The 25,268-nt window shown below is 50.1% G+C and overlaps 5 protein-coding genes across 5 annotated transcripts; 2 read left to right on the top strand and 3 right to left on the bottom strand.

The window, feature by feature from the left end:
• Nucleotides 1-1,850: 1,850 nt before the first annotated feature.
• On the bottom strand, nucleotides 1,851-2,684 carry TGME49_251900 (hypothetical protein). The gene has a single exon (XM_002367388.2). The coding sequence runs from the start codon at nucleotides 2,342-2,344 to the stop codon at nucleotides 1,991-1,993; it is 354 nt and encodes a 117-aa protein (XP_002367429.1). The 5' UTR covers nucleotides 2,345-2,684; the 3' UTR covers nucleotides 1,851-1,990.
• Nucleotides 2,685-4,638: 1,954 nt separating this feature from the next.
• TGME49_251890 (hypothetical protein) lies at nucleotides 4,639-14,060 on the top strand. The gene is made up of 8 exons (XM_018780964.1): nucleotides 4,639-7,222; nucleotides 7,612-7,670; nucleotides 8,219-8,651; nucleotides 9,083-10,948; nucleotides 11,605-11,674; nucleotides 12,071-12,123; nucleotides 12,936-13,017; nucleotides 13,457-14,060. The coding sequence occupies exons 1-8, from the start codon at nucleotides 5,381-5,383 to the stop codon at nucleotides 14,053-14,055; spliced, it is 5,004 nt and encodes a 1,667-aa protein (XP_018635100.1). The 5' UTR covers nucleotides 4,639-5,380; the 3' UTR covers nucleotides 14,056-14,060.
• Nucleotides 14,061-15,956: 1,896 nt separating this feature from the next.
• Nucleotides 15,957-18,431, bottom strand: TGME49_251885 (hypothetical protein). Its single transcript, XM_018780963.1, has 2 exons — nucleotides 17,709-18,431; nucleotides 15,957-16,643 (listed from the first exon to the last, which is right to left on the bottom strand). Exons 1-2 carry the CDS (start codon nucleotides 18,134-18,136, stop codon nucleotides 16,424-16,426), a joined length of 648 nt encoding a protein of 215 aa, XP_018635099.1. The 5' UTR covers nucleotides 18,137-18,431; the 3' UTR covers nucleotides 15,957-16,423.
• A 168-nt stretch (nucleotides 18,432-18,599) lies between these two features.
• Nucleotides 18,600-24,719, top strand: TGME49_251880 (tRNA synthetases class I family protein). The gene is made up of 7 exons (XM_002367386.2): nucleotides 18,600-19,419; nucleotides 20,301-20,480; nucleotides 20,882-21,082; nucleotides 21,511-21,668; nucleotides 22,044-22,125; nucleotides 22,587-22,802; nucleotides 23,305-24,719. Exons 1-7 carry the CDS (start codon nucleotides 18,964-18,966, stop codon nucleotides 23,632-23,634), a joined length of 1,623 nt encoding a protein of 540 aa, XP_002367427.2. The 5' UTR covers nucleotides 18,600-18,963; the 3' UTR covers nucleotides 23,635-24,719.
• Nucleotides 24,700-25,252, bottom strand: TGME49_251870 (histone H2Bb). The gene has a single exon (XM_002367385.2). The coding sequence runs from the start codon at nucleotides 25,171-25,173 to the stop codon at nucleotides 24,826-24,828; it is 348 nt and encodes a 115-aa protein (XP_002367426.1). The 5' UTR covers nucleotides 25,174-25,252; the 3' UTR covers nucleotides 24,700-24,825.
• Nucleotides 25,253-25,268: the final 16 nt, after the last annotated feature.

The raw sequence follows: 25,268 nt of genomic DNA, 5'->3' as shown, positions 1-25,268 counted from the left end.
CATCAAACATGACGATCTTTCCAGATTTTCCCCTCAGGTAGAACCCATCCGTAGAGACGCCTCACGTCTGCACCCTTAAATAGGTCACTCTCGTTTGAGGACCTCTTACATCTAAACACATTTCAAAACAAAACCATGAAACACACTTTATTAGCCACTCGGACTGACGCAGTGTGTCCACAACATATCCTAATCAGTAAGGCAGATTATACAAAGTTTGCGTCTCCATGTTCTAATGAAGATTGTGAAGTGACTGCCACAGATATGCATTTGTGCATGCATATTATTTCCGTTGAAAGAAATCATCGTAAGGATGCACACGTGCGGAAGAATACGTCTACATATCTGTACCAGACAAGTGAAAACACTCTCGGGTAGGAAGCTTTCTGTGCTGATTCGCCACCTGGCGGATCCCGATCGCCTAGTGTGTACTAGACATTCGTTCAAATGGCATCAAGCAGTAGGGGAAAGGCTGAACTTCTGAATCACAGAAATCATTATTTTCCTTGTGCTGAGGGAAACACATACGGGCGCAATGAATGTATTTCCTAAGCACAGTCAAATGCATAGACTATGCACATGCGCATATGTAATGGTCTCCAAAATTCCTCTGGCAAAATTATGAGCATCAGCTGCGCAACAATGTTTTTCGATGGTCGCGTAATTGCTCGCTCAGTCTTCACAATACGTTGTCGTACTGACTCCAAGGCTTTTGACCACCAGGCACTTTCGCACTTTTGTTCCCCTTCGGAGATGCGCGGCGTCATACAGCCGTTACTAAGTAAACAGCCGGTGGACAGTTTCCAAGATCCCACCAGAAATGGGCGTTCTTTCATCGCAGGAGCATGGTAAGTTAAATACACGGCCAAAGTCAAGATAGATAAAGCGCGTTGGACAGGATTACATTTGCCGCATAGTCGTACACTGTGGAATACTCGGGGTTGTGCTACAAGATGCATAGTAAGTATCAACCGGTGAAATGCTCTGCATGAGCTGACCCGAAACGGGCCGCTTTGGAAAGGATGTCCACTACGATCGATGTGGTGTGATTTGTCAGTGTTGCGTCTTCACAGAAATGCCGAATTCAAGGCGTCCGTACCGGCAGGCAACAGACACACGTCTTAGCTCTATCAACGTCCTAACAGTCAGTCCAATGTGGTAGTCCGAACTGGTTTCAAAGCAGGGAGTGGTGCATAAGTGCTACGCGTAGCGCTGATCGTGGCGAAATTAGTGCTGGGAGGGCATGTCGTGTTTACAGCAGGTATGACGGCTGTCTGCAGGCTTAGTTCAGTTCTTGTTAGTCTCTATGAGAATTAATTTCTAGGATCCAGTCAAAAAGGCCTCTACTAAGGAGCCCAACAACCAGTCGCAGGGTTGAGAATATGAGGATCGTTTTGTTTAGGCTACCCTCCCAACAACTTGGATAGGTCTAGTTTTTCGAGGTCTCGACGCTTCTACTATTCATGAACGAAGACGATAACTACAGCTCGAGCCTGCCTGAAGTCCAAAAAGCCTGTATGTGTTTTAATGCTCCGACAGAGGCTACTGGCTACTGTGTCCTCTCGATCGTACGCACAGCGACCTCGCTGCTTTCGAAAGCAGTTGCTCTCCAGTGATGTCTTGATTGGCTTAATTTCTTCTCTAAGTAGCAAGGAAGACAAAAAATTCAGGAACTGAGTGTCTCACCCACCAGCTGCCAGTCCTGGATCTTGACTTCTTTCAACGTGAAGCTTTCAGATGCTATGACCACAGCAATAGGGTGTTGCACCCCGTAGGACTGTCAGCGTTTCTCGTTCAAGAAACGAACGCGGTGTGGAACACCTGCGGTTTGCAGGATCCTTTCTACTGGAGTAGTACCGGTTTATTCAGAAAAAAGTTGCAGTATGGCTTCGGGCCACACGCACGAGACAACACGCTCACGTACACGCACATCACTCGTGGCGATGAGCATGGAAACGACCTGGATGTGCTTTAATCATAATGGCTCCCTTTAGAAATACCTTGGCTGAGGGGGGTGGAAGGGGGGGTACTGAGGGTGAGACTCGGGGTGGCCGTGGGGCTTGTGGTGTGGCTTCTTGGGCAGGTGGTGGACGTGCTTGTGGTACACGTTCTGAGGCTGAGGGGGAACTGGAGGAGGGAAGAGCATTGGGAGGAAGACTCTGGAAGGCGAAACGTCGGCGTTCTCGCGGGCAGTGTTTGTCTGGAACATGCTGAGGAACATGTCAACTGGGTTGTAGATGGTATGGGTTTCTTCAGCTCCAACCGCCGCAGGCGAAACGGCCAGCACGCACACCGCCACAAGAAGAGCTGCCAGGCATGCGGCGCCCAAGTTCATGCGAGCCATTTTGGATGGGGAAGAGGGAAAGCAGTGAGCTGCACCTGCAAAGTTGGGAGACGTCAAAGCTGACGGTTGAAAAGGCAGAAAACCTGGAATAACATTGAATGATTAGAGAGCAGGCAAACCCCGAGTGGTTGCCAGCACTGTCATTTTGGACATATCACGAGGTACAGGGTGGGGTGTGTAGAAAGGCAGGGATCGGCTCTCATGCATTTCCTGCTTCCCTGCCGCGGTCGTTTCTGCACCTATCCTTTTTGGCCTGAGTCTCACCCTTGAACGACATTTTCGTGACTCAATCCAAAACGATCTCAATTGTGCAGTGGCAAAGGGGACATCTCTCCTTACTGATGAAATAGAAATTTCACTACGTCCCCTCACCTGTAATTCATCTACGCCAGAAATGTGCGCCAACGCGCTTTCCAAGGTCATCGTGGCCGTTAGCACTTTCCTGCCCGCGAATGTCCAAACAATCGTTTTGGTCTGTCGCAGCTGTCCTCTGGCATAGTGTTCTTGGGAATGCTGCGGGCTATCATTCAGCGCACGATTGTTGCTGGAGATGAACAGTCAAAAGTGGGTTATTCCGGTGACTCTAGGTCACGGTGAAAATGAACAAACACTGCAAAAGGCGAATGCTAGTCTTGCTGGATCCTTCTGTCGCAAAAGGTCTCGACAGAACTCCAAACTATTCAACGACGGAATCTATGCCTTAAAATGACATTGTGACAAACTTTGTGGTCGTTGCAGAGAGTTGCCACAAACAGGGTTGAAGTCTCACAAACGCAAGCATCACAAAGTAAAACGCTTTTCAAACTCACCTGAATCTCCTTCCGTGGCTAGGAGAGCGTTTTGTACGCACATGGAAAAAACAGTGTTTTTCCATCACATCTATTCGGTCCGACTTTGTTCTCCAGGCAGTGGCACTGACCTGAGACGTCGAGCACGGCGTGAAATGGGGCATGACAACGTGCCTCTTTGGCGAAAACAGACAGAGTTCGGGCAGACACCGAGAGCGTAGCTTCAGTTCTTGCACTGGAAAGGTCGTAATAGTCTCGCCTTTTAGGAGACACTGCCCCCCCGAAACGGTCTGCATTCAGATCTACTACATTTTTACAAGGAAAATACATCAAAATACCCACGACAATATCACTTGGCAGCCCGCCACAAAACCGCAGGAGCCATTCTAAATCGTGTTAGCGACGGAGAAAAAATGTTGGCTCCTTTCTTGGGAGCACGACTACCAGGGTATTTGTTGGTGTCTCTGGTAGCCGAGTACATTACTGGATCTCTTCTACCTGCTGCCTTCAATCGGCGTTTTCAAGTTGTCTTTTTTCGTTTTTACATTCGATCTTTTTTTCGTGCATGCGATATTGTCTGTCAAGTAAGAGGAGATTCTCGCAGGTGTTTTCGCGCCTGAAGGAACCAGCATCCTCTCCTCTTTGTCACACTCCGTTTTGTCGTAAGTTGTGAGACCGAAGAGTAGAACCTAAAATTTTGAAGAGCGGACAGAGTCCCGATTTCCATTGTCGATAATAACGCAAGGCACCATGCAAAAGGTCCATCTCGATAAACGCAGTTAAACACACGTCGACTTTTACCGTCTCCCAAACGTCTAGGGTTTCACGTGATTCCTCGCTCCCTGCCTCACAGTGGAAATAGTGGGAAGCCTAAAATAGGACATAGCGTGTGCGCGGAATAGACCCGCGTCTACACTGAACGTTCTTGAAACCAATTACAACAAGATAGCTTTGATCCGACAGCGATATTGGAGACCTAAGCAAAGTTCTTTGTTCCGAGTGAGCAATTTAACTATCTGTTAACTCCACAGCAATCCGAATGTGGTGCGACTACGGCACAGTTTCGTCGTTTGTCTTAAAGATTGAGACCAGTTTCCAACTCGAGTTAACAAGCTGCCACACTCGCTCTGAATGCGAGGGATTTTCAGAAGCGAAACAATCATTCTTGCGACAAGGTTAGACGTCGAACGCGTGAAACGAGTGAAGAGGTGGCCTCCCTGTCACAGAAAAACCAGCGGCGGCCTTCGTCCGACAGAGAGACGGCGTCTGTTAAGACAAAGGTTCACTGCCACGCATAAGTGCAAAGCAAATCGGGGAAAGCAAGAAGAGGAGAAGTCTTCCTTCGGTCAGGGAAGAAACCCCGGCTTCTAGGGTGACTTGCGGAGCAGCTTCATGTGCGGTTCATCGTCGCTACAAACATGCATGCAGAGTTCCGAACTTGCAGATAGACATGCAAGCGCTTGAGGGAGAAAGGCTGCACACCTTCCAGTCTTCGCTTTTCTTCGGGGAATAGTTCACATACAGTTTCTGCCATTCCCTTTCGCTTGCCAAAAGTAGCTGTGTCAATTCTAGCCGACTTCAAATGGGGCCTTCTATAGGGTAACGAGTCATTCAGCGGGTCCCTTGCCGTCGAGTTTGACTCAAAACGGGGCATTGAGGAAATCCAAAACGCAAAACCCTGGCGCGCCTTGTTTCCTCCCGAGTTTTTCCGAGTTATTCTACAAAATCCCTGCATTTCGATTGCCACTAACGCATCTGTGGCTCTCGCCGTGGATCCGAAGACGGGTTTTCCACTTCTTCCGCTCCTCTACAACCGCCAAAGGAATTCCGAGACACAAGACTAACTGCCAGCCCCGAAGCGAGGGAAACATTGCGTTTGTGTTTCTCAGCGGTCGTGAGTTGATCGTACTTCGTCTCTCCTCTTATGTGGTATCTTTCAACACTGGAGAAAGACCCTCATTTTCCTGGTGTCTCCAGGCCTAGCGTAGGTGTGGACAAAAGCTCTCTCAAGGAAGACAGCGAGGGACGCAGTGAGGCGGAGCACGAAGAAGTTCGTTCTTTTCCGGCATGAAGCAACCCACTTTCTCTGCAATGACAGTCGCGTTCCTCCCTCTTTTGCTTGTCGACCAAGCTTCGTCGCAAAACTCCTCAATTCTGTTGCACAGTCTGCTGCCGCGCCGGCGTGTCTTCAGTCGTTCAAAGACCCCAGTTTCGCTTCCAGTCACTCCTTTGTGACTGCGTGTACACCATGGCCTTCACACAACTTTTCCCCCGTCCTTTGGCGTTCCGGCCAAAATCCAACTCCGTCAGTTTCCTGGTTCGGTACGCAGCCGGTGGGCCGCGACGGCCGCCTGCAGAAGTGTCAGAAGTTCCGCCGGCCAGTGTTCCTTTTCTCTCGCGTCGCTGGCCCTCCTCCTCTCCCCGTTCCCCCTCCACTTGCACTCGCCGCTGTTACTCGACGAAGCCACGGTCTTCTCGCTCCGCCCAGAGCGCCCGCGCTGGCTCTCCCAACCGGGAGAAGCAGTCGCCCGGTGCCAAGCAGAGGCTGCGTCGCAGAGCTGAGGACGACCAGAGCTCTGAGTTCCGTTTTATTGAGCGCTTCAAGCGCGTCGACTTTGACCGCACAGCTTGGCTTCGAGAAGCCGAGAGAAAGGCGCAAAGCGACGCGTGGCACGTCGTGACGACGAGTGTCCAGACACCCACCGCCTTCGAGTTCGACCGTCAAGTTCTCCTTCCCGACTTCTCTCCACGCTCGAGGGAGCAGGATGTATCTCGCTCGGCTGTAGCGCAAGCGGAGAGTCGCCACGTAGAGGCGGAAGGAGGCGAAGAACTCCTCGAACAAACGCGCCGCGGACGGCAGCTGTCGAGCCCCCGGAGCCGCGCGGCCGCGGAGGGAAGAACGGCTACGTCGACTCATCTAGCGAGTCTCGAGGAAGGCACAGCTTGCGGCACGCAAGAGAGGCACACAGAGCCCGGCGGGGAGACAGGGAGAGACCGGACGTCGCCTTCAGAAGAAGATTCAGTCGACGCGCTGATTGCCGACAGAGCGCTGGCTCTGAAAGACATGCCGCCACCGCCTGTCACGTACTTTGACCACCTCACCGAGTTCGCGAGCGAGACTGAAAACGCGAGGCGAGCGACTTTCTCCTCCACCTCGAAGTTTCCGTTTCTCCCTGGTCCTCCTCCGCCTTCTCGCTTCTTCACCAAAGGCAAGGAAGACTGGCGCTACCAGTGGCGACGCGAAGACGACGAGGACTTGTGGAAGTCCCCAGACTCCTCTCTCAGACGAGCTGTGACGGGAAGCCAGGTGGACACCACGGCTTCTGCCCGCTGCGACGGTTTCGGATTCCCCGACACCTTCGAAGAGCCTCGCGGCTTGGAGAGAAAACAACTCTCCGTCTTCCTCCCCTCTTCTCAGACGTGGAAACCCATCGCCGTGCTCAACAGCCACCAGCTCCTCTTCGCGCTCCAACACCCCCAGGTGTCGCTACACCCCAGTGGTCGAGCCACCCCTGCCGAGGGGTGTTCGCCGAGTGCCGCCCGTGTCGCCGACGCAGCTTCTCTCAGATCGTCTTCTTCGGATGGTTTCCGTCAAGGCTACCCGCTCATCTACTGGCGACAACTTCTCTCTCGTCTTCAACGAATCGCTTTCTCCTTCGACGGCGCCTCTCTCTTTGCGCTAATCGCTACGCTGACGCGTCACATCGCTGCCGTGAGAAGAGAGTTGGAAGCGGTGCAAGCTCTGGCCAGCAGCACGACCTTCCTCAGCGCAGAGCACCAAGCTAGAGGAGCGGGGGAATTGCGTAGAGCAGACGCCTCGCGGTCGCGGTCTTTTTCATCCTGCCGAGCCTCGGGAGTCTCCCTTTCTCCAGCATCTTTCGGCTGTGGCAGAGCGACAGCTGCCTCGGAGAGTGGAGACAAGACGGGTGCTGAGAGAGAGTTTCGCTCGTCTAGCGGAGAGCAAGAAAAGAACAAGGAGGCCATCGCAAAACTTAGAGACCGTGCAGACGAACTCAACAGCATCTTCTTAGCCCTGACACAACCGGGAATCTGGAAACAACTAAGTGACGATGCGCTCCCGCATTTGCCAGTAAGTCAAGAATCTGTGACAAGCTACACAAGACTGTCAAAAGCGGTCATCTTCTTTGTCTCAGATATAAAGTGAAACAGACTGAGCCTAGAAATAGTGCCAGTAGCAGCACATAGGAAAGTATACATGCATGTATACAGATTGATTGATGTACATAGCTAAATACTTAGATACATGCATGTGCATATGTATCCGTTTAGATCCATATAGGTGCATATACATATATACATACATATGTATATACACACATGGAGAGAGACTATTGCGACAGAAGGTGCTGTTGTCGAACTAGAGAGGCTGTCAATTCCTTTTGTTTCAGTTTTTTTGTGTTGTTACAGTGTGCTGTCTGGATTCTTCGTTTTCTTCGGCTAATCTGTTTCTCCGTTCAGTTTCTTTCTTTGCCTGCTTTGTCGAATCTGGCGGAGACGTTCGCGCTCTTGAGTCCGAAGTGAGTTCTATGGCGGAGGCGGCTAGTTGGCCTTCCGTTTTTCCTTTTCTCCACCTCGGTCAGGAAAAGAAATACTGAATGCGGGACCAGTCTTCACATCGAACCCTAGAATACCCAGAGTGCCATTTGTTCCAATATACTAAAATATATATATATATATATACTTAAATATATATATATATATGCTGGCGCTAAGATCTTTGGTTTCGAAACACACTTTTCACTGCCGAGGTCGTGTGCACCACCTGCTTGTCTGTCTATTTCTTCGCCTGTCTTTCGTGCATCGCTTCTTCTGTCTGTGTTTCCTCTCACATTTTTGCTTCCTCTTTCCCTCTTCCTTCTCTCACTTTATCTGTTCCCGCAATTCTCTTGTTTCCGTTGATCTCTCTGCTCTCACTTCTCCAGTCTGGATTTCCTGTTTCTCTCTCGTTTCTCTTCTTTTCGTCTTCGAGCGCCCACACCTCCTCTCTTCGTTCCTCTCTTTCTCCGCCCACCTTACTCTTTTCCCGCGCCCTCTGCTCTCCGTTCGTCTCTCCCTTCTCCATCAGACTTTCGAGCTCTCTGAACGTCGTCATCATGCAAGCGATCGACCAAGTCCACGGCATCGGTCAACCCCATTTGCACTATCCCGCTGTCGACTTCGATTCGTCTCCCTCTTCTCCTGGCGAGCACACACGCGCTGGCTTCTCGGATCGACGTACACCCGGGGCTCCCGCGCCCGCGACTGTCCAGGCTCTCTTTCGTCTGTTGGATGCATGTGCGGAGGCGATTCACGTGTCTTCCGCCCTGGCTTCGTCGCTTTCTCAGCAGCTATCCACGGAGTCTGCCTCTGTACATACACCCAGTTTCCTCGCCAGAGTTTTGTCCTACGAGCGTTTCGAAACTTGCAAGGCCGGCAGCTTCGCAGCAGCTGGAGTCGTTGGCACACTTTCTCATCAACTGTTTGAAACAGCTGTTGGACAAACAAAGCTGGCTTCCGAGGTAAGACCAGTGTGCATGCGTCGCTGAAGTTTTCCTGCAAGTTCCAACTGTCGTTGAAGGAGAAGCTTCTCGATTGTGAATTCTGTGAAGGTTTCGTTCTTGTCTCCAGAAAAACAACGCATTCAAAAAACGAAGAAGCTGTTGCCTGCGGCAATGCCCACATGCTTCCTCCGGGCTTCCCTCCCGAGTGTATAGCCAGAGCTTTTAAGGCTACTCTCGAAAGTCCATTTTCCACGGTTGCTCAAAGACATTCACACTCTTGTTCTAGAGTTGTTGGATTCTGTAGATCGAGGAAAAAGGGTAGGAGACTGAGACTAGATCGAGTAACAAAGGCCGAGAAATGTGCAGATTTTTTGATGCGTATTTCATTCCTTTTCCTGGTTGGTCTTTTCGATGGGATGCCATGTCACGAGTTTTGCTTTTTTCTTCAGCTGCTCCGTCTGCCGCTGGAGGACCGCGTGCGCCTTGTAGTTCACGCTTCGCTGTATTGGCAGCAGGACGCTGTGGAGCCTGCAACTCGTCAATTCCTTAACAGCGCGATTTCTTCTATTTTTTCTAACAAAGGGGGACTCCCGAAGCCGACCGTTCCTCAGCTATTCGCTCTCCTAGGATCTGCGCTGCTTCCCTCTCTTGGCGGTTCCTTCCCTCCTCTCGAAAGGCTCGACGGCTTTCTGCACTCGGATGCTTCTTTTTCTTCGGTTTTTTCTCCTTTTGGTTTTTCTTCCTGTTGTTCGTCTCCTCTTCCTTTGTTTCCCTGTGTTTCGCCTCTTCCTCTCTTGGCGCCTCTCCACGGGGGAGACTCTGAGAAGCCGTGTAAACCTCTCGGCCTCTTCTCGTCGCTGGCTCGGTTGCAGTCGTCGCCTCTTCTTCTCTCGTTCTTCAGGATTTTTGTGGAGGAGCGACGGAAACAGGAAGCCGCGACTTTCCCGTCGAGAACGACTGAAGAGCCTTTCTTCTCGCCGCCGCACTTTGCTTGTCTGCTGGAGTGTCTCGACGCATCGCTTGTCCTGGTCCCCTCGTCACTGGTTCTCTCCGAGCTCAGCGGCGCTCCTCCGCCTGCCTCAGAGTCCGTGTCGTACACCTCGCTCGCGAGCCACCGTCTGTACTTGCCTGCAAGGGCGCATGCACCGCCCTCTGCAGGTTTCGCTGAGCCACTTGAGGATGGGGACTACGCGTACCTTCGCGACTCCTGCGTAGACAACTCCCCGTCTTCTCTCGCGTCCTCTGCGACAGAAAGAATTCCTCTTCGCCTGTCTTCAGTCCTGTCTCTCCAGCGGTGCCTGGGCGGCGAACTTGGAACCGCCTTCAAACTGTTGGAGGGTCTCGGGTGTACGTACAGCGTACAGCGTGGCGACTCCGGCGCTGCGACGTGTTCCTCGGCGGCAGCGGCAGAGTTTGATAAGCAAACGTTTGGATCTGGAGACCCTCTTTTCGTCGTGCCTCGTCTCCTGTCTCTGTTTGCGACGTCCATTTCTCAGCAGCTTGGCCGCCTCTCCTTTCCCTCCCTGCTGCTTGTGCTCCATTCTCAAACTGCGGCCCTCCGCTTTTCCGCTCTCTTCCAGCTAGCTGTCCCCGACAGTCTCGCTCGTGATCTTCCGCCTGGCGGCGAATGTCTGTCTACCCATACGGATGTTGCCTCTGCTTTTTCCTCTGATTCGTCGTTCTCCTCCGAAGCCTCTCCTCGAGCCACAGCGACTTCGATGTCTCCCCAGTCAGCTCAAGAACAGATCGATTGTCTCGCTTTCTCGTCTTCTTCTTTCGCTCGACGCTCACGGGCCTGGAGGACAGAAATGGGAGCCTGTCTCGCGGTCCAGCTCCTCGCCACAGCCTCACTTCTCCGTCGTCTCTCTGAGAACCTTTCTCTCGGTCTCGTCTCGCCCGTGCAGGCAAAAGCTCTGCGGAGTAGTCAGGATACGCAGGCGAACTCCGATGCCTTTAATGCCGAAAAAAGGAGTGAAAACGTCGCGTTATCCGCCCCTTTTTTTGAAGAGAAAAACGTTTTCGCTGAAGACGCACTGCATGCGCTCCTCCAGAACGGCCTCAGTGCAATTCTCTGCTCTGTCTCTACAGCGTCCGCGGCAATTCGAGACAGTTTGCCGGCACTGCATGCAGAAGAAGAAAAGGGGGAAAAAGAAACCCAAAAACCGAACGAAAGAGACCAACTGAGCAGCGAGGCAGAGGCTGCAGCCGTGGCATTTGGAAAAGAAGCTTTTCGTTGCATGCGCAGCATTCGCCGTTTATTCGAGGGCCGTCCAGCTCCTTTTGGATCTCCACGGAGAGATGTCGTCGATCTGAATGTGAGAAATGAAAATATCTTTAAATGACGAAAACTGAGCTCATCTTTTTCGAGCGTCTGTCTTCTCGGAGGGTACATAGAGGCAACACGAGACAGTCGCACCGACTTACACGAATGCCTGTCGGTGCCGAGACAGCTCAAGACGCACAGACACAGAGCAATGAAGAGACTCCTAAACCATATGCATCATATATATATATATATATATTATCCTGTACATGAAGCGACCGATATTCAGTTATTTTTATGTATGCACGTATGGATTTATGTATCCGCATGTGTATAATTATAGGTCTATGTAGAAGTGTTGTATGTTCGTGACGTTGGTAAGGCAAGAGTGTGAGATTCAGGAGTGTCGCATTTGCGAGAGAGCACAGGAAGAACAGAGTGGAGACACGGATTCTTTGAGTTTCCTCGAGTGCGTTTCTTTTTGTCTGCTCTTTCAGCTTTTCCTCATCCATCGGGCTTTGGTGGTTTGTCTTCCGCTTTCAAAAAAGTCCCGTCGCGGGGTGTCTTTCTTCGAGAGTCGTGAGCTCAAGAAACGCTCGACGAGTTCTCTGAGAGAGCTCGCGTTGCATGAATTGTGTGTTGAGAGTTCGGTTTCGTTTCCTCTTCATGAATTGTGGGAAGCAACTGAGACGTTGCGTTTGTTCTCAGGATGCGCTGCGACGGCTAAGCCTTGAGCAACAGGTGTCTTGGCTGTCTACGCTCCTCACTCTTTTCGAAGGTGAGAAGTCCTTCGTTTTTCTTGGCCGCCTTTCGGTTCTCTGTGTGGCAGTTCACATTGCAGTGCCGTCTTCTTGCGACCCGAGTTCTGCAGAGGGCGCGTGCGTCTTCTCTCCTGGCCAGTCCACGACGCTTGCCTCTTGTGTCGCTCTCTGGTCGCTCTCTCTAGATCCCCTTCTCGACGCCCTGGCGTCTTGGGGTGTACGTCTACCTCGCGGTCTGTCTGTCTGCCTCTTGCGGCGCGAGCTTGCCGCCGGGTAAAGCAGTGTTTCTCTGTCTCTCGTCGGCAAATGTGTCCAAGCGGGAGAGAAGACCGCGACTTTGGAATGGGTTCTCCAAAAATGCGCAGATGTTTCGTCTCTCTGCACTGCCGGCGACATCTGTGGTGTCTTTGCAGTTCGGCTCCACAGGCAAAGTTGGGAAAGGCAGCACAAAGGCGAGAGCAGCCATGTGAGTTTCCTGTTTTTTCTTTCGTGGCAACGGAGTGGGGAACGTCGCGTAGTGACGGCGTCTTCGCACGCGTACGATCCATTCTGAGGCAAGAGAGCTGCAGAAAGACATGGAGACGGCTCTGTTCTGGTTCCTTGAGAAAAAGGGTGCTGCGCACTCTCTCCAGCATGGTAGAATCACAAAACGCTGTACCTAAGTCTAATCAAATCGTACCTCATCCACCTGGGTCGGGTGTGTCAAAATACAAACGTTTCAAATGCTTCCTTCAGCGACTGTACGACTTCTCTCCCTCTGCATGCATTGCATCATCTGACCTCTCGAAGAGTTCCGCCCCGCGTGTTGTCTTTGTCAGGGGTCACCTTCCCTTCCGTTCTTCTTTCCACTATTCACCTGCAAGTTTTCCATAGAGTTGTGTGTTTCTTCCATTGAGTTCGCTTCCAGATTCCCCGCACTTCTGCGTTATTGTACCTCTCGTTCTTCGTTTCTTTGCTTCACCGATTTCCTTCCTCGCTAGCGGTGTCTGTACACTCGAGCGAGGCTCGCCGTCTGTCGGCCACACGTCGCCCACAAAAGGTGAAGGAGTTGCTTGGTGTCGGGTTCTTCTCGCCTTCTCGTCTTGTTCAGTCGCTCGTTTTTTGTAGAGCCCAGCACTGCCGCGAGTGCTCTTCTGTCGAGAGGAACTCGAGAGTGAGGACGTTCGTGCTTCCTTGCCCATCGTGTGGACGCAGCAGTTGCCGCAACACCTCTGTGCATCACAGCTGTGTAAAGGACCCTTTCTGAATTATGTGCGTTTGTCTTGGGGATGTTTCTAGAGGCGAGATCTGAACGGAAATCTCCAGCCTCTCCAGCCCTCAGAGTTGCTCGAGGAAAGCGCGCATGTCTTTCTCTTCCTCGGTAAGCGCCCACGCAGAGACTCTTGAAACAAGGACCAAGTCGCAAAGAAGAGAAGAAAACGAAGAAGAAGACAGAGGAAGAAAAAGAGGAAAAGGAAGAGAAGCAGAAAGAGAAAGAGAAGAAGAAAGAGAAGTGTGTGTCAGCTTGTTTGTAATATTATTGGTTCGGAAGTCGTCTGCTCAAGAAGTAACGCCGATTTCGATCGGCCCTGGATGTCCTTCGACCCCGCAAGTCCTGTAACATGTAATCTCTCTTTCCTATGTCTAGCTTCTTTCCCGTCTCTGCGAGTCATCCTCGTGATATTCCCCATCTACTATTTTCTCTTTTTTTCTCTGTCTTGTTCTGTTTTTCCTTCCTCTCCTCACGTTCGTCTTCGTCTTAGGACCCCATCTTCCACCTTTTGCCTTTTTTTGCTGTTTATGCTTGTCTTCGTCTTCAGCCGGCAACCTCCAGCATCGAGCGCATCTCTCTTCGTCTGACGTGTTTGCGGATGAGGGCGAAGAAACTTCTCTTTCCGTTGTAGAGGTCACGGCTGCCTTTTCTCGCTGCGTCGCTCTCGCTCTTTCCTCTTCTTCTCCTTCGCTGAATTCTCTCCTTTCTTCGTCTCCCGCAACTCGAGAAGGATGCACACGCGCCGGGACTGATCTCGGCGTGGCAGGCAGAGACGCCGAGGTGTCTTGGCTAGCTGGATCTTTGCAGCTAGCGCTAGACGATGTGCGGGACACTCTGGTGCATGCTTCGCCCTCTCAACTTCGTCGAGTCTCCGCCGCAGCTCAGGCTCTGGCAGAAGCGCAAGGCGAGATGAGGAAAAGCAGATTCTCTCCTCTCCGAAATCCTCACGATCCGCCTTCTGCTGTGAGGCGAGTGAGAGGCAGCGAAGGGGATAGGGAGGAAGACGAGAGCTTTTGCGAACAAGACGCGCTCGGCCGAGACACAGAGCTCTTTTGGGAAGAAATCCTGACGGGTTTGATGAACTTGTCAACTCGTGGTCTTGCAGAGTCACCAGCGGGTACGACACTCCTGCGTGTCAAGATCTAGAGGCGTTTTTTTTTCAATTGCAGACAGTTAAGCTGTGTATATATAAAGTATATATGCACGTGCGTAACCCTGCGTATTTGTGTAGATGCCTCTAGCTATAAATATACATACATATACATACATACAATGCATATATATATATATATATATATCATAATGTAGGCGCAGTTGTGCATATATCCTTTCCCGTGAGTTCACATGTATCTGTGACTTGCGCAGGTATATCTTAAAAGCAAGCACCGTGTCATGTTCCTTGGAGATTCATGTTGTTTGTTTGGTGCATTGAACGTAAGATATATATATATATAAATGTTTTTCAAGTTGAAACTGTCTGGCCTTTGTTTGAAAACTGGTTCTCTTCTTGTGAGACTCAGAACCAAAGATGTCAGTTTTTTTCCTTCTTTCATTCTGCTTGTAAGTATCTTTTTCTCCGAATCGAAAAAGGAAACGAAAAACGGGTCGTCGGGTTCCGTTTTCCATGTCATTTCACTGCAGAGGCAGGACGTCTCCTCGCCATTCAGAATTCCGAAAGTTCCGCTAAAAGCAGAAAGTGAAGAAGGAGGCGGTGGAACTTTGTTGTCCACTGTATCAGTCTGAATTGTAGGCTTTGGAAATGGATTCGTGTATTCCCATATATATATATATATATATGCAAGTATACGCATATGCATATATATATATATATATATAGTTTGGTGTAAGGAATTGGAGATAGAGGGGAAAGGCAGGAGTAGAAGGACTCCTGAAGAGGTAGACGGGTTTTGAATGAACAACTTGAATTTCTTCTGCATTGTTTCACAGGATTTTTCCTGAGTTTTCCTGAAAGCTTATTTTCTTTCTTCTCAGCATTTGATTGTGAGAAGACACTGTCGCCGTTTTCTCCTTCGTGCCCGAGTTTTCTGCGCCGGAGAATGGACTTTTATTTTATGAATCGGTTGATGAACAACGCGGTTAAGCTGTAAAGAAATCGAAATGTGCATCCAAAAACGCGTTTCGTCGAATTCGTGGAACAGCAGCTGCCTCCGAAACGCAGGTTCCGAGACGCGTTGCTGTCACCTGTCCGGTTTTCGAGAACACTGGAAAAAAGTGAAAGAAAAGTCGGCCACCGAACTGCTGAGTGTGATTCCGAAAATAAAGTAAAACACTCGTTTCAGTCGACGTCGTCGCCTGCCTCAAAGGTCAGCGCTCTCTCCGTACGAGACTCCCCTCTACACACTGACACATGCGTAGTTTTCTGTCGCTAGTGAAGGACGTGAGAAGAGAACTGCTCAGTTTAACTCAGAAAACATCCTCGACATTAAAGGAATCATTTTCAGCGCCAGCGGTGCTCATGCTCCAGACGTTCGACACAGCTTTTTACAATGCCTTGAGTTCTGCTGCCTAGCCTCTGTTGCTGTACGGTCAGCGCTCCACACTCGTGGCAAGCACAGTCAAAACTGGAGAGAGCAGTGAAAGGTTACGCGTTTTCTACTTCTGAAAACGGAATAACTGCAAATGCAACTCGATCTTTTTCTACTTGAGTCAGAAAGGGAAACCCCACAATTCTCAGGAACTCAAAAAGTCACGAGGCAACGGCGATCAGACTAGTGAAGCTACCTTTGTAGTCGCCGAATGAGAGTCGACGTTTGTCCAGGATTTCGCGTGTCTAAGTGTGATCCGAGAGATCCACGAATGCACAATTTGTGCCGGACTACTGTCTCAGGTAGCTTTATGTCCGCATGTTCTCTGATTCTCTAACAACGACTCGAAGCCTCAGCGCTTGTCTCAGGCGGCAGTGTCGGCATGTTCAGAGAACGGAAGAGGAGAAAGGATGTGCACGGGAACGCTTTTTCCTCTGTATGCGAGGGCGCGCGGAGAAGATTTCTTCTCCACAAGACTCGATTTCTTTCTGCGAAAAAGAAGCTGCTGCTTGTTGAGAGAAATCCGGACGCGAAAAACGTGCGACTCGCAAAACTGCTGACCTCTCTAAGAAAGCAAGACGGATGCAGACAGCTCGGTCTGTTCAAGCAAAGGAGAATCTAGAGAGAACAGTCTAGGGAACACTCCACGCAAAAACAGAGAGAGAGGACAGGGAGAGTAGAGCACGCAGCAGGCAAACCAAGTGGGGAAACAGAGTTTCTGCTCATGTCAAGAGCAGTGTTGTCCAGATTAATACGTTTTTGGTTGTTTTTCGCGAGAAAAAACCTTTCAGAGAGAAGAGCGCTGCCTGCAAAGACGATGACTCAGAGAAATGAGCTCTCTGGACAACCCTGTTGAATCCTGTTGTCGTCCGTTTGCTCTGTGAGTGTGTCTCGCTTTGTTCTTTCCCTCTCTCTCCCTCTGTTCCTCTCCACGTCTCCTCCTCTTGTTCTCTGTTTCCTCCAGTTTTCTAAAATTTCGCCTCGGTGCTCTGCCGAGGGGATGTCTCGCGCGTGGGCTCTGGTGGGAGGGAGTCGCCTGGCTTTCTGGAGAGCCAAGGAAGTTTTTGCATGCGTTCTGCGTCGTAGCCACTGAGTTCTATGACGTCTCCCTTCCGAATGTGGTCGTCCGTCGGCGTTGCGCGATACGCTCCGGTGTCAGGATTCAGTTGCGCCTGAACGATGTGAAACCTGAAGAGACGAAGAAAAGCCGAGCGATTCACAGATCCAGAACCCGTTGAACAACACAGAAACGATGTGACGAAAGCGATCCCAGAGTACTCTGGTTTTCTCTGGTCGACGGATACAGCTGGAGCGACTCTGTTGCTCTCAGGACGACGGTGCTGACGAGGTTTGCACCCGCAAGTTTCTTCTATCGTGGCCAATCCAGTCCCCAAACCCATCCACCATATTCTGTCCAGCAAGGCCACCACAGAGACTTTTCCAGCAAAAGACACACGAGACGAGTCTCCGCGTTGAACGATAATTCACTCCTGGGCAAGGTCCATCTCCTGTGACTCTCTCAGAGTCTCCAGTGTATGAACCTCGGTTCAAGTTACACAGTCTTCCTTGCAGCTTGTACGGTTACACTCAGGAGCCTGCAGCAGCAACGCTCGACGGCCATATGCGTTCGCCATGATATACCTCCAACTGAACAGTGGATGGAAGAGCGATGTCTTCTGCACTCGGACTTTCATCTTCCCCGCGTCTGTACTTCGTGACACACGCCTTTCGTCACAAAGCTGGTCTTCTGTGTCGACACTTTAGAAAACACAGATGGAAGTATTTGTATACTTAAAGAAAAAATGCATGTGTATCTATAGAAATACACATACACAGAGGTATACATACAGAGATGTATACACATATATAGACAGATATATATATAGATATACAGATGTAATCACATGCATGTAGATGTATGTGTACAGGCTTCTGTCGCTGTCTACATGTCCCCCACTTTGATCGTGGGGGACTCGGATAAGTCCAGATAGGTTCATGTAGCGCCTGCAGAAAACATTTTCCCGCTGACAACACCGAGAAGACACACTTCTGCGAAGAGGCGCATGGTGCCTCAGTTCCCGGATACGTCTTTTTCCCTGTCGTTATCTCATTACTTCGTGGAGAAATCTCTACATTTCTCTCCTCTCTCTTCATGTCGTCATTTCTCTCTGTCTCCTCTCTCTCTCTTCACCTTCTTCTCTTCCTTCTCCTTCTGTCTCTCCCGCTTTTTCTCTTTTCTCTTCTGGTGTGTACCTGACGAAGTCGGACGCGTCTTTGAGCTCGCGTATTAGCCGATCTGTGGGCAGGCGGAAAGGGTTTCCTCTGAGCATTTGGGTCATCTGTCTGGTCACGTGGAACCTCGCCTCGAAATCTTCCCCGAATGTTTTGGCGCATGCACGCAAGAAGTCCCGATACGGTCGACGAAGCGAGGGGCAAGGAAGTGTCTTCTCTCCGTCTTTCTGTGCGAAGCATGCATCCGATTCTCTCTCTCTCTCCCCTGAAGGCGCGGCTGTACACGAAGAAGAAGGAGCAGAAACAGCAGAAGAGGGTGGAGGAGGAGCAGAGCGTTCTAGGGCATTCCTCGAAATCGCAGCAGAAGCGAAGTTTCTTCGGTGTGACGAGAGAGGGCGAGACAAAACGACGAAAGCGTGCGACCTAACAGCAGGAAGGAGCTGTGCCATGGTGGTGTCTTTCCTGGAAGAGCAGACGTTGATTCGGAGTTTCACAACAAAGGCAGGAAACTCGAGTTTGAACGGGCGCTGGAGAAGCAAGCGACAGAGGAGAAAAAAACGTGGCCTTGAATCTGGACGGCGGCTTCTGTCCGCGAGGAAATATTCAGCTTATGCACAGAAGAAGTCGGTGAGGGATAGACCAGCATCTGAGTAGTAGTTTTCTCTCGCTGTTAATACGAGGGATAACAGTAATCCATATATTGCGCCTAGGACATAACCGATGTCGAATAACCTGAAAAATTCCTTCCTTTCGAAAAAAAAATCATGCAAATCAGCAGACGAAAGGCTTCCAGGAGGGTCGCCCGGCAAAGCGCATCTTCACCTTCGCATGCAAAGACGTAAAAAAAGGAAGCCGAGAGACAAGCGGAAAGACACGCCCCCTCTCCCTCTGTCCTCTTCAGAGAAGCCTAGCGAGGTTTTCCAAAGGTTGGGTGTCTCTTTGGTCTCAAATATGCAAAAACATCTTCAAGTCCCAGTCTTCGACCAGTCCTTCCGCTCGTAAGATCCCCGAAGACACCGGAGACGCATCGCCCTGTGGAAGGAGACAGGGAGAGGACGAGAGAGACAGCGAGTCCTGTCATTCTTCTTTCTTCGCGTCGAGGTTTTTTTTAAATCGCAGACACGGCTACGTCGGTCGGGATTTCTCTACAGTTTTTTCGCCTGTCCCCGCGATTCTCTTAAAACTCTTTTTTCTCCGTCCTCCTCCGCTGCATGCGGCGTTTAATATAGTGGCTTTCAGTAGAGCGGTAACATTCCTCGCCTTTTTCTCTCCTGGAATGCGTTTGAGAACGCCGAGTTTTCTGTTGTCGGATCTCTCCTCGCTTCTTCCTCTTCCCTTCCGAACTGCTTCCACTGTGGCGTCCTCTTCCTCACCGACTCCAGGAACGGTTCTCTTTCCTCAGAGATTCTCTCCCTTCTCGCCGACTTCTTCGACCTCGACATCTGCCATCTACTCTGCCGGGGCAGCCTCTTCCTCCACGCCTCCTCACTCGCGTTCTTCTCGCCGATCCTCTTCTCTCCGTCTCTCTCCTCTACGTTGTCTGCCGTTTCCTTGTCTCAGGGAAGCGGTTTCTTGCTGGAAGAACAGAGAACGAAGTCTTTTGCAGGCAGACACCATGGCATCTCCTTTCACGGGTGGCTTGTCTGTGTGGGATGACAGTCTTCTGACCTCTCACGTCGCCTCTGTTTCCACCGCTGCGAGTACCTCGTCCCCCCCTGCAAATGAGGCGTCGGTATGCGCCTTTTTAAACTGTCGTTTTCAAGAACAGCAGACGAACATGTCCACTCTGGCAAACACACATAAGAAGCGGTTCGAAAAGACACACACGTAGAGGCACATGTCTTTCTACATCCATAGAATCATCTGAGAGTTTCAGATACATGTATATTTATACATATATATATATATATATATATATATCTGCATGCGTATACTTTTATCCAGCTATGCATCGGCCTGCCTATGTGTATATTTTGTGCGACTTTCTCTGTGTAGCGAGAATGTGAGCGCGTACATAGGTCTGTAAACTGTTTCGTGAGAGGACTGGGAGGCGTTCATGGCAGCTCGAGAATCGCAGAAGATTTCTGCCCTGGGAACTTCTCCTCGGCACTCTCCAGCTTTCCTACAGATGCGCATGCACAGAAATGCATTTGCTTGCCGAGATGCGCAGAGATATCCTGCAGGCCTTCGCAGGCAGCGAAGTCCAGAGAGATATTCATTGGTAGATCTGCGTCGATCTTGTCAGATAGAAAAGACTAGTGGATGTAGACAGATACAGAGACCGCAAGCGCAACTGTGGGTTTTCGCCTCCTGAATGTCCCGCAAACATCACAAAACAAAAACATATATAGATGTTTGGTTCTGTATGTGTCTGTGTATGTGCGGAATTGTGCTGGGTGCACATGAGAGAAGAACAGCTGGCTAGCATTTTCTGGGATGGCGAACATCACTCCGTCTCAGTCCGGCGGCAGACCGTGAACGCGAGGACATATACTTTGTAACTCGCTTCGTGGAGAGCGAAAGAGCTTCCCCGCTTTCCTTTCTTGCGTACTGTGCTGTCAGCGAGTCGTGGTGTCTGTGTTCTCCGCGGGGGCTCTGCGGTTGTGCATGCAGAATGCGACACCCGCGACTAAGCGAGGCGAGAAGGAAAAGAAAACTTCCGGAGGTGTGACGACTCTGTACGATTCGATTGTCAACGGAGCACAGTGGCCGCAGCCGCGTCCGTCTTCTCTTCCGCTTGATGAACGAGTTCAACTTTGTCTCTCCATCGCTCAAGAGTGCATCCAACCTGATGTAAGCTCTTCTTTAGTGCTCCATAACTCCTAGTTTGTCATTTAACAAATATATTTCCAAAATGATATGAATATATAAATCTTCATAGAAATATACATATATATATATATGTATTCATCTGGGTTTGCATTACGGGGTCAGAAGAGACGCTGCTGTTGCAGACGTTTTGTTCTCGCTGCTTCACTCTTTTCGTTCTTCCAGTTCTCTCCTCTCTTAACTTCCCTCTTTCTCTTCTCTCTTTTTGTTTCTCATTCTCATCCCTCTTTTTCTTTTCCGTGGTCCTGCTCCTCCCTTCACTTTCCTCTGTTTCTTTCCGCGCGTTCGTCCCGTTGTCTGCTTTCCGATTCTCTACTCTCTCCTCTCTCCTTCCTCTCTTCATGTTCTTTCCCTCCGTTTTCCAGGAACTGAGGACTCTGCTGGAGAAGAAGCCGTTTCCGCTCTGCTACGATGGCTTCGAGCCCAGCGGGCGCATGCACGTGGCTCAGGGTCTGCTGAAAGTGACGAATGTAAACAAGCTGACCAAGGCCGGCTGCGTTTTCGTCTTTTGGGTTGCTGATTGGTTTGCAATGCTCAACAATAAAATGAATGGGGACCTCAAGAAGGTAAACAGTTCTTCATCGGTCCAGGCCTGTCACACCCTAGTGCGTTCTGAATTCTGTAGCAGAAAGACAGATCCTGCGCGGGGTCGTCTCGTCGTTCAGTGTGTATGCGAAAAACCAACGCTTGTAGGCGAGACTATGTGCGGCAGGTATTTCCCTGTGACTCTAGAGGGATGGAAAAATGAAAGAAAAAGGGAGGAGAAAGGGTCTGGGACAGCGGTAGAGTTGTGATAATGTGAAGATCCTAGAAAGCGGGAGTGACCTTGGCTTCCTGACAGACTTGTGGCATTTGAACATTCTCTCTCATCGAACTGTGAAACCCAACGTGAAATAGCAGCTCCTGGCCTTCACCACGAGGCTCGTAGTGACCCCTTTGATAATCGAAAAAAACGTAGACAATATATGGAATCAACGCTCTCGTTCTTCTTCAGATCCAAAAGGTTGGCGAATACTTCATCGAGGTGTGGAAAGCTGCAGGCATGGACATGCAAAACGTCCGCTTCCTCTGGGCAAGCGAAGAAATCAACAGAAACTCTGATCAGTACTGGGTGCAAGTCATGCAAATTGCAAGGTCTTTCACGATCACCAGGTGAGAAAAAAGTCTCAACGTCAAAGCCCAGGGAGAGAACCGTGCGGTGGACACGGTGCGCAAAGAAAAGCAGAATGGCACGATTCAAAGACAAAGAAGACAAAAGTTGTGAGCCTTCACATGCAACACAGGTTGCTGGAATCTGCATTCAAACAAATGCATCTTTGTGTCTACAAGTAGATATTCATATGTACTGTAGCACGACAGTCCACACTCGCCATCCTAAAGTAAGGTGCACAGCGACTACCACGCAGAGCTGTGTCCGCGAGTGTTTGGGGTCTCTTCTTTCGGATGCAACTCCGCAAGTCAAAAAGGAGAGAAAGGCCCGATAAAGTCGAGGAATAAAAAAGACAGCGTGTTTTTTCCTTCTCGCAGGGTCAAGCGCTGCTCTCAGATCATGGGTCGCCAAGAAGGAGATGAACAACCTGCTGCTCAAATCATGTACCCTTGCATGCAGGTGCGTTCTGTTGGTGTGCTTCTCTCTAGAAAGGCGTTAATTCTGCGCGAGTTAGAATTTGTTGCCTGCAAAGAGGAGCTGCAAAGACAGAGAATAAATCAGAGTGCATGCTCTATAACGCACATCTGTAGACGTTCCTCCATTTGCGAAGGGGACCCGAAAAAGAAAGATCATTTCAGTGTTTCATTGGCCTACTACCTGTCAATCTGGCTGAATTTGCAGCAACGTCTAAACCCACATGCAGATACGCACATAACTGTGCATGTATTAGCATCTGCGTATACGTATTCATATGTATATATCTATGTGTATGTGTACTGCTCGCGAAGAGCATTTGCAATTTGGGTAATGTTCCTTCTTGACAGAAGTTCTTTTACTGCGTGCGTGGAGGCGACTCTTTCTCAGTTAATTTTCCCTAGAGTTTTATCGAGCCGCAAGTGCCATTGTTATTTGCTCTCCAGTGCGCAGATATCTTCTACCTCGGAGCTGACATCTGCCAATTGGGTATGGATCAACGGAAAGTGAACATGCTCGCGCGCGAGTACTGCGACGAAATCAAGAGGAAGCTGAAGCCGGTCATTCTGTCTCACCAGATGCTTCCAGGCCTTCTCGAGGGTCAGGAGAAAATGAGCAAATCCAACCCAGACTCGGCCATCTTCATGGAAGACACGGAGACGGTAAGGAATGGAAAAACAGGGAGGAAGTGAGGCGTAGAAGAAACCAAGGTCGGGTTCGATTGGGGAACGAAACAAACAGTAACTCTAGAAAGGCGAACTCCCAGTGTGCTGCCAAATAGGGGAGTGAGGTCGCCATTACTTCAGATGAAAGGGAGAGCCTGTTTGTGTACGAGAGGAAATGTGGAGACAGAAAATATGTCTGTGTCTCTCTTAGAGATCTTTGCGGAGGTGCTATACATATCGTTTGTGCGCACAAGTGACGGATATGATGGATTTGTGCCTAAATTCTTTGCTTATGAAGGTATGCTTGTGGGTGGCGGGGGTCGATAGGGGGAACACAATTGAAAAACATCAGAGCCGCGGAGCTTCGGCCGGGTCGAATGTTGTGGAGGAGTCTTTGTAGGTTGTTTGCTTCGTTTCCGTTGAAGGTGTGTGATTTTGAAACGTCTGAACTGGTAGAACTTCTGTGTTCCATGTGAATTCTTGTCTGTTTTGCTTTCAGGAGGTGAATCGAAAGATCAAGAAAGCGTTCTGCCCTGCTGGCGTTATTGACGGAAACCCATGTGTAACTTACGTGGAGCAGCTGGTTTTCCCTGCATTCGGAGAGTTTGCAGTCAAACGGTCGGAAGCAAACGGTGGCGATGTGACTTACGCCACCGTGGAGGAATTCAGAAATGCGTATATCAAAGGAAATCTGCATCCGGGAGACCTCAAGGAAAGTCTCGCACGGGAACTTAATCGAAGACTGGAGCCGATTCGCAAGCACTTTACGGAAAATGAGCATGCCAAACAACTGCTGCAGCAAATTAAAGCATACAAAGTGACGAAATAGGGTCGCCGTGGCTCCATCAATGTGTGGTTCCTTAAGTGTCTACACATCCGATGTACTGTTTTGTCCCCGGTACGGGAGAGAACTCGGAAAGTCGCTATTCTCACTCAGTCGTGTCAGGAGGGTCTCAAATGTGTTTGGGAAAGCTTGTACCTCGTGTTAATCGCCGAACTGTATGGGGGGGAGACGCCCGTGTTTGGAGACACGAGAATTTTTGGATCCGCGAATGGGCAGTGGTTGGGTTGCTCTCAGACTCTTGAAGACACCGTCCACATATTCGACCGAAAAACGATCAAAAGTTCTCCAGTGTTCTGCTGCCAACGGAGACACATCCACGTAGAATGCACACAGAAAGGAGAGTCAACTGGCTGTACCGCGCGCCTGACCATCCACAAAAAAATTGTGAACCGGTATCAGCCAACGCAACGGATTATAGTTCACCCAGCTATCAGTAGGTATATCACGGTTACTGCTTTCCATATTCCTTGGCACAGTACATGTGGGGAGTTAGTATCAACGCAGGTGCATGTTCCGCTAACGATACTGCTGATCACGTTCGACGGCCCACCGGCGATGGTAGAGCGTGGTTTCGAATGATGCTGACTTATGCAGAGAGAACAGAGGCTGTGTGTCAGTGGACGAGGACCGGAGTTCTTAGCAGACTGTCAGCAGAGGAAATCAAGGTTGTCCATCCATGTGAGCGAAAGAGAACTGGAGTTCTTGGTAGATTATGATTTAGAAGTGACCCCATTTGAGTCCCGGCGAGACGGGCATTGGCAACAAAGCTTTCCAACGACAGTTCGATTCTTTTGGATACATACTGAGCGTTAAAAAACTATGTTTCTGCTCTGCTTACTGTCTTATCCAGAGTTTACAACACAGAGTGGTTCACGTACCGAGTAGCTTTTCCATATTGGGTGAAGAACCGACTGGATGCATGCAGACGAGAAACCAGACATCGTACTCCCGTTCCTACGGTTGCTGAGTTTACAGCTTCCTGGTTTTTGACTAGAGGACGCACAGAAAAAGTTATCAGCTTGCAGGGATTCTAGTCCCTGAGTAGGTGGTGGCTTCTAGTGAAGCCTAAAGAAGACATTCGGGAAGTTTCCCGATGTGAGAGCCGTAAAATCTAGTTTCCATTGCAAAGCTGCCGAGTTTTCCAGTTAAACCGGAGCAAACGCATTCGCAAATCGTTTATTTGCCAGTGTACTTGGTGACGGCCTTGGTGCCCTCAGAGACGGCGTGCTTGGCAAGTTCGCCAGGGAGGACAAGACGGACGGCAGTCTGGATCTCTCGGGAGGACAGAGTATCCTTCTTGTTGTACTTGCAGAGCTTGCCGGCCTCAGTGGCAATTTTGTCGAAGGTATCAGCGATGAAAGAAGTCATGATCATCATCGACTTCTTGCTGATCCCAGTCTCGGGGTGCACCTGCTTCAACACCTTGAAGATGTAAGAGCTGTACGACTCCGCTCTCTTCTTGCCCTTGCCCTTCTTGCCAGAGTCCTTGGACTTGGCGACTTTCGCGGACTTCTTGGCCACCATTTTCGTAGAAAATGCAGGAATGCGACGTAAACGATTGGGGAGAAAAAGGTCACAAATGCGTGCTTTCGGGATCGAAAACTAGAATGTGATTCTAG

The sequence above is a fragment of the Toxoplasma gondii genome, chromosome XII (genome assembly GCF_000006565.2).
Source record: "Toxoplasma gondii ME49 chromosome XII, whole genome shotgun sequence".
Lineage (NCBI taxonomy): Eukaryota > Apicomplexa > Conoidasida > Eucoccidiorida > Sarcocystidae > Toxoplasma > Toxoplasma gondii.
The sequence above is the reverse complement of the archived record's forward strand: the minus strand, read 5'-3'. Positions and strand labels throughout refer to the sequence as shown.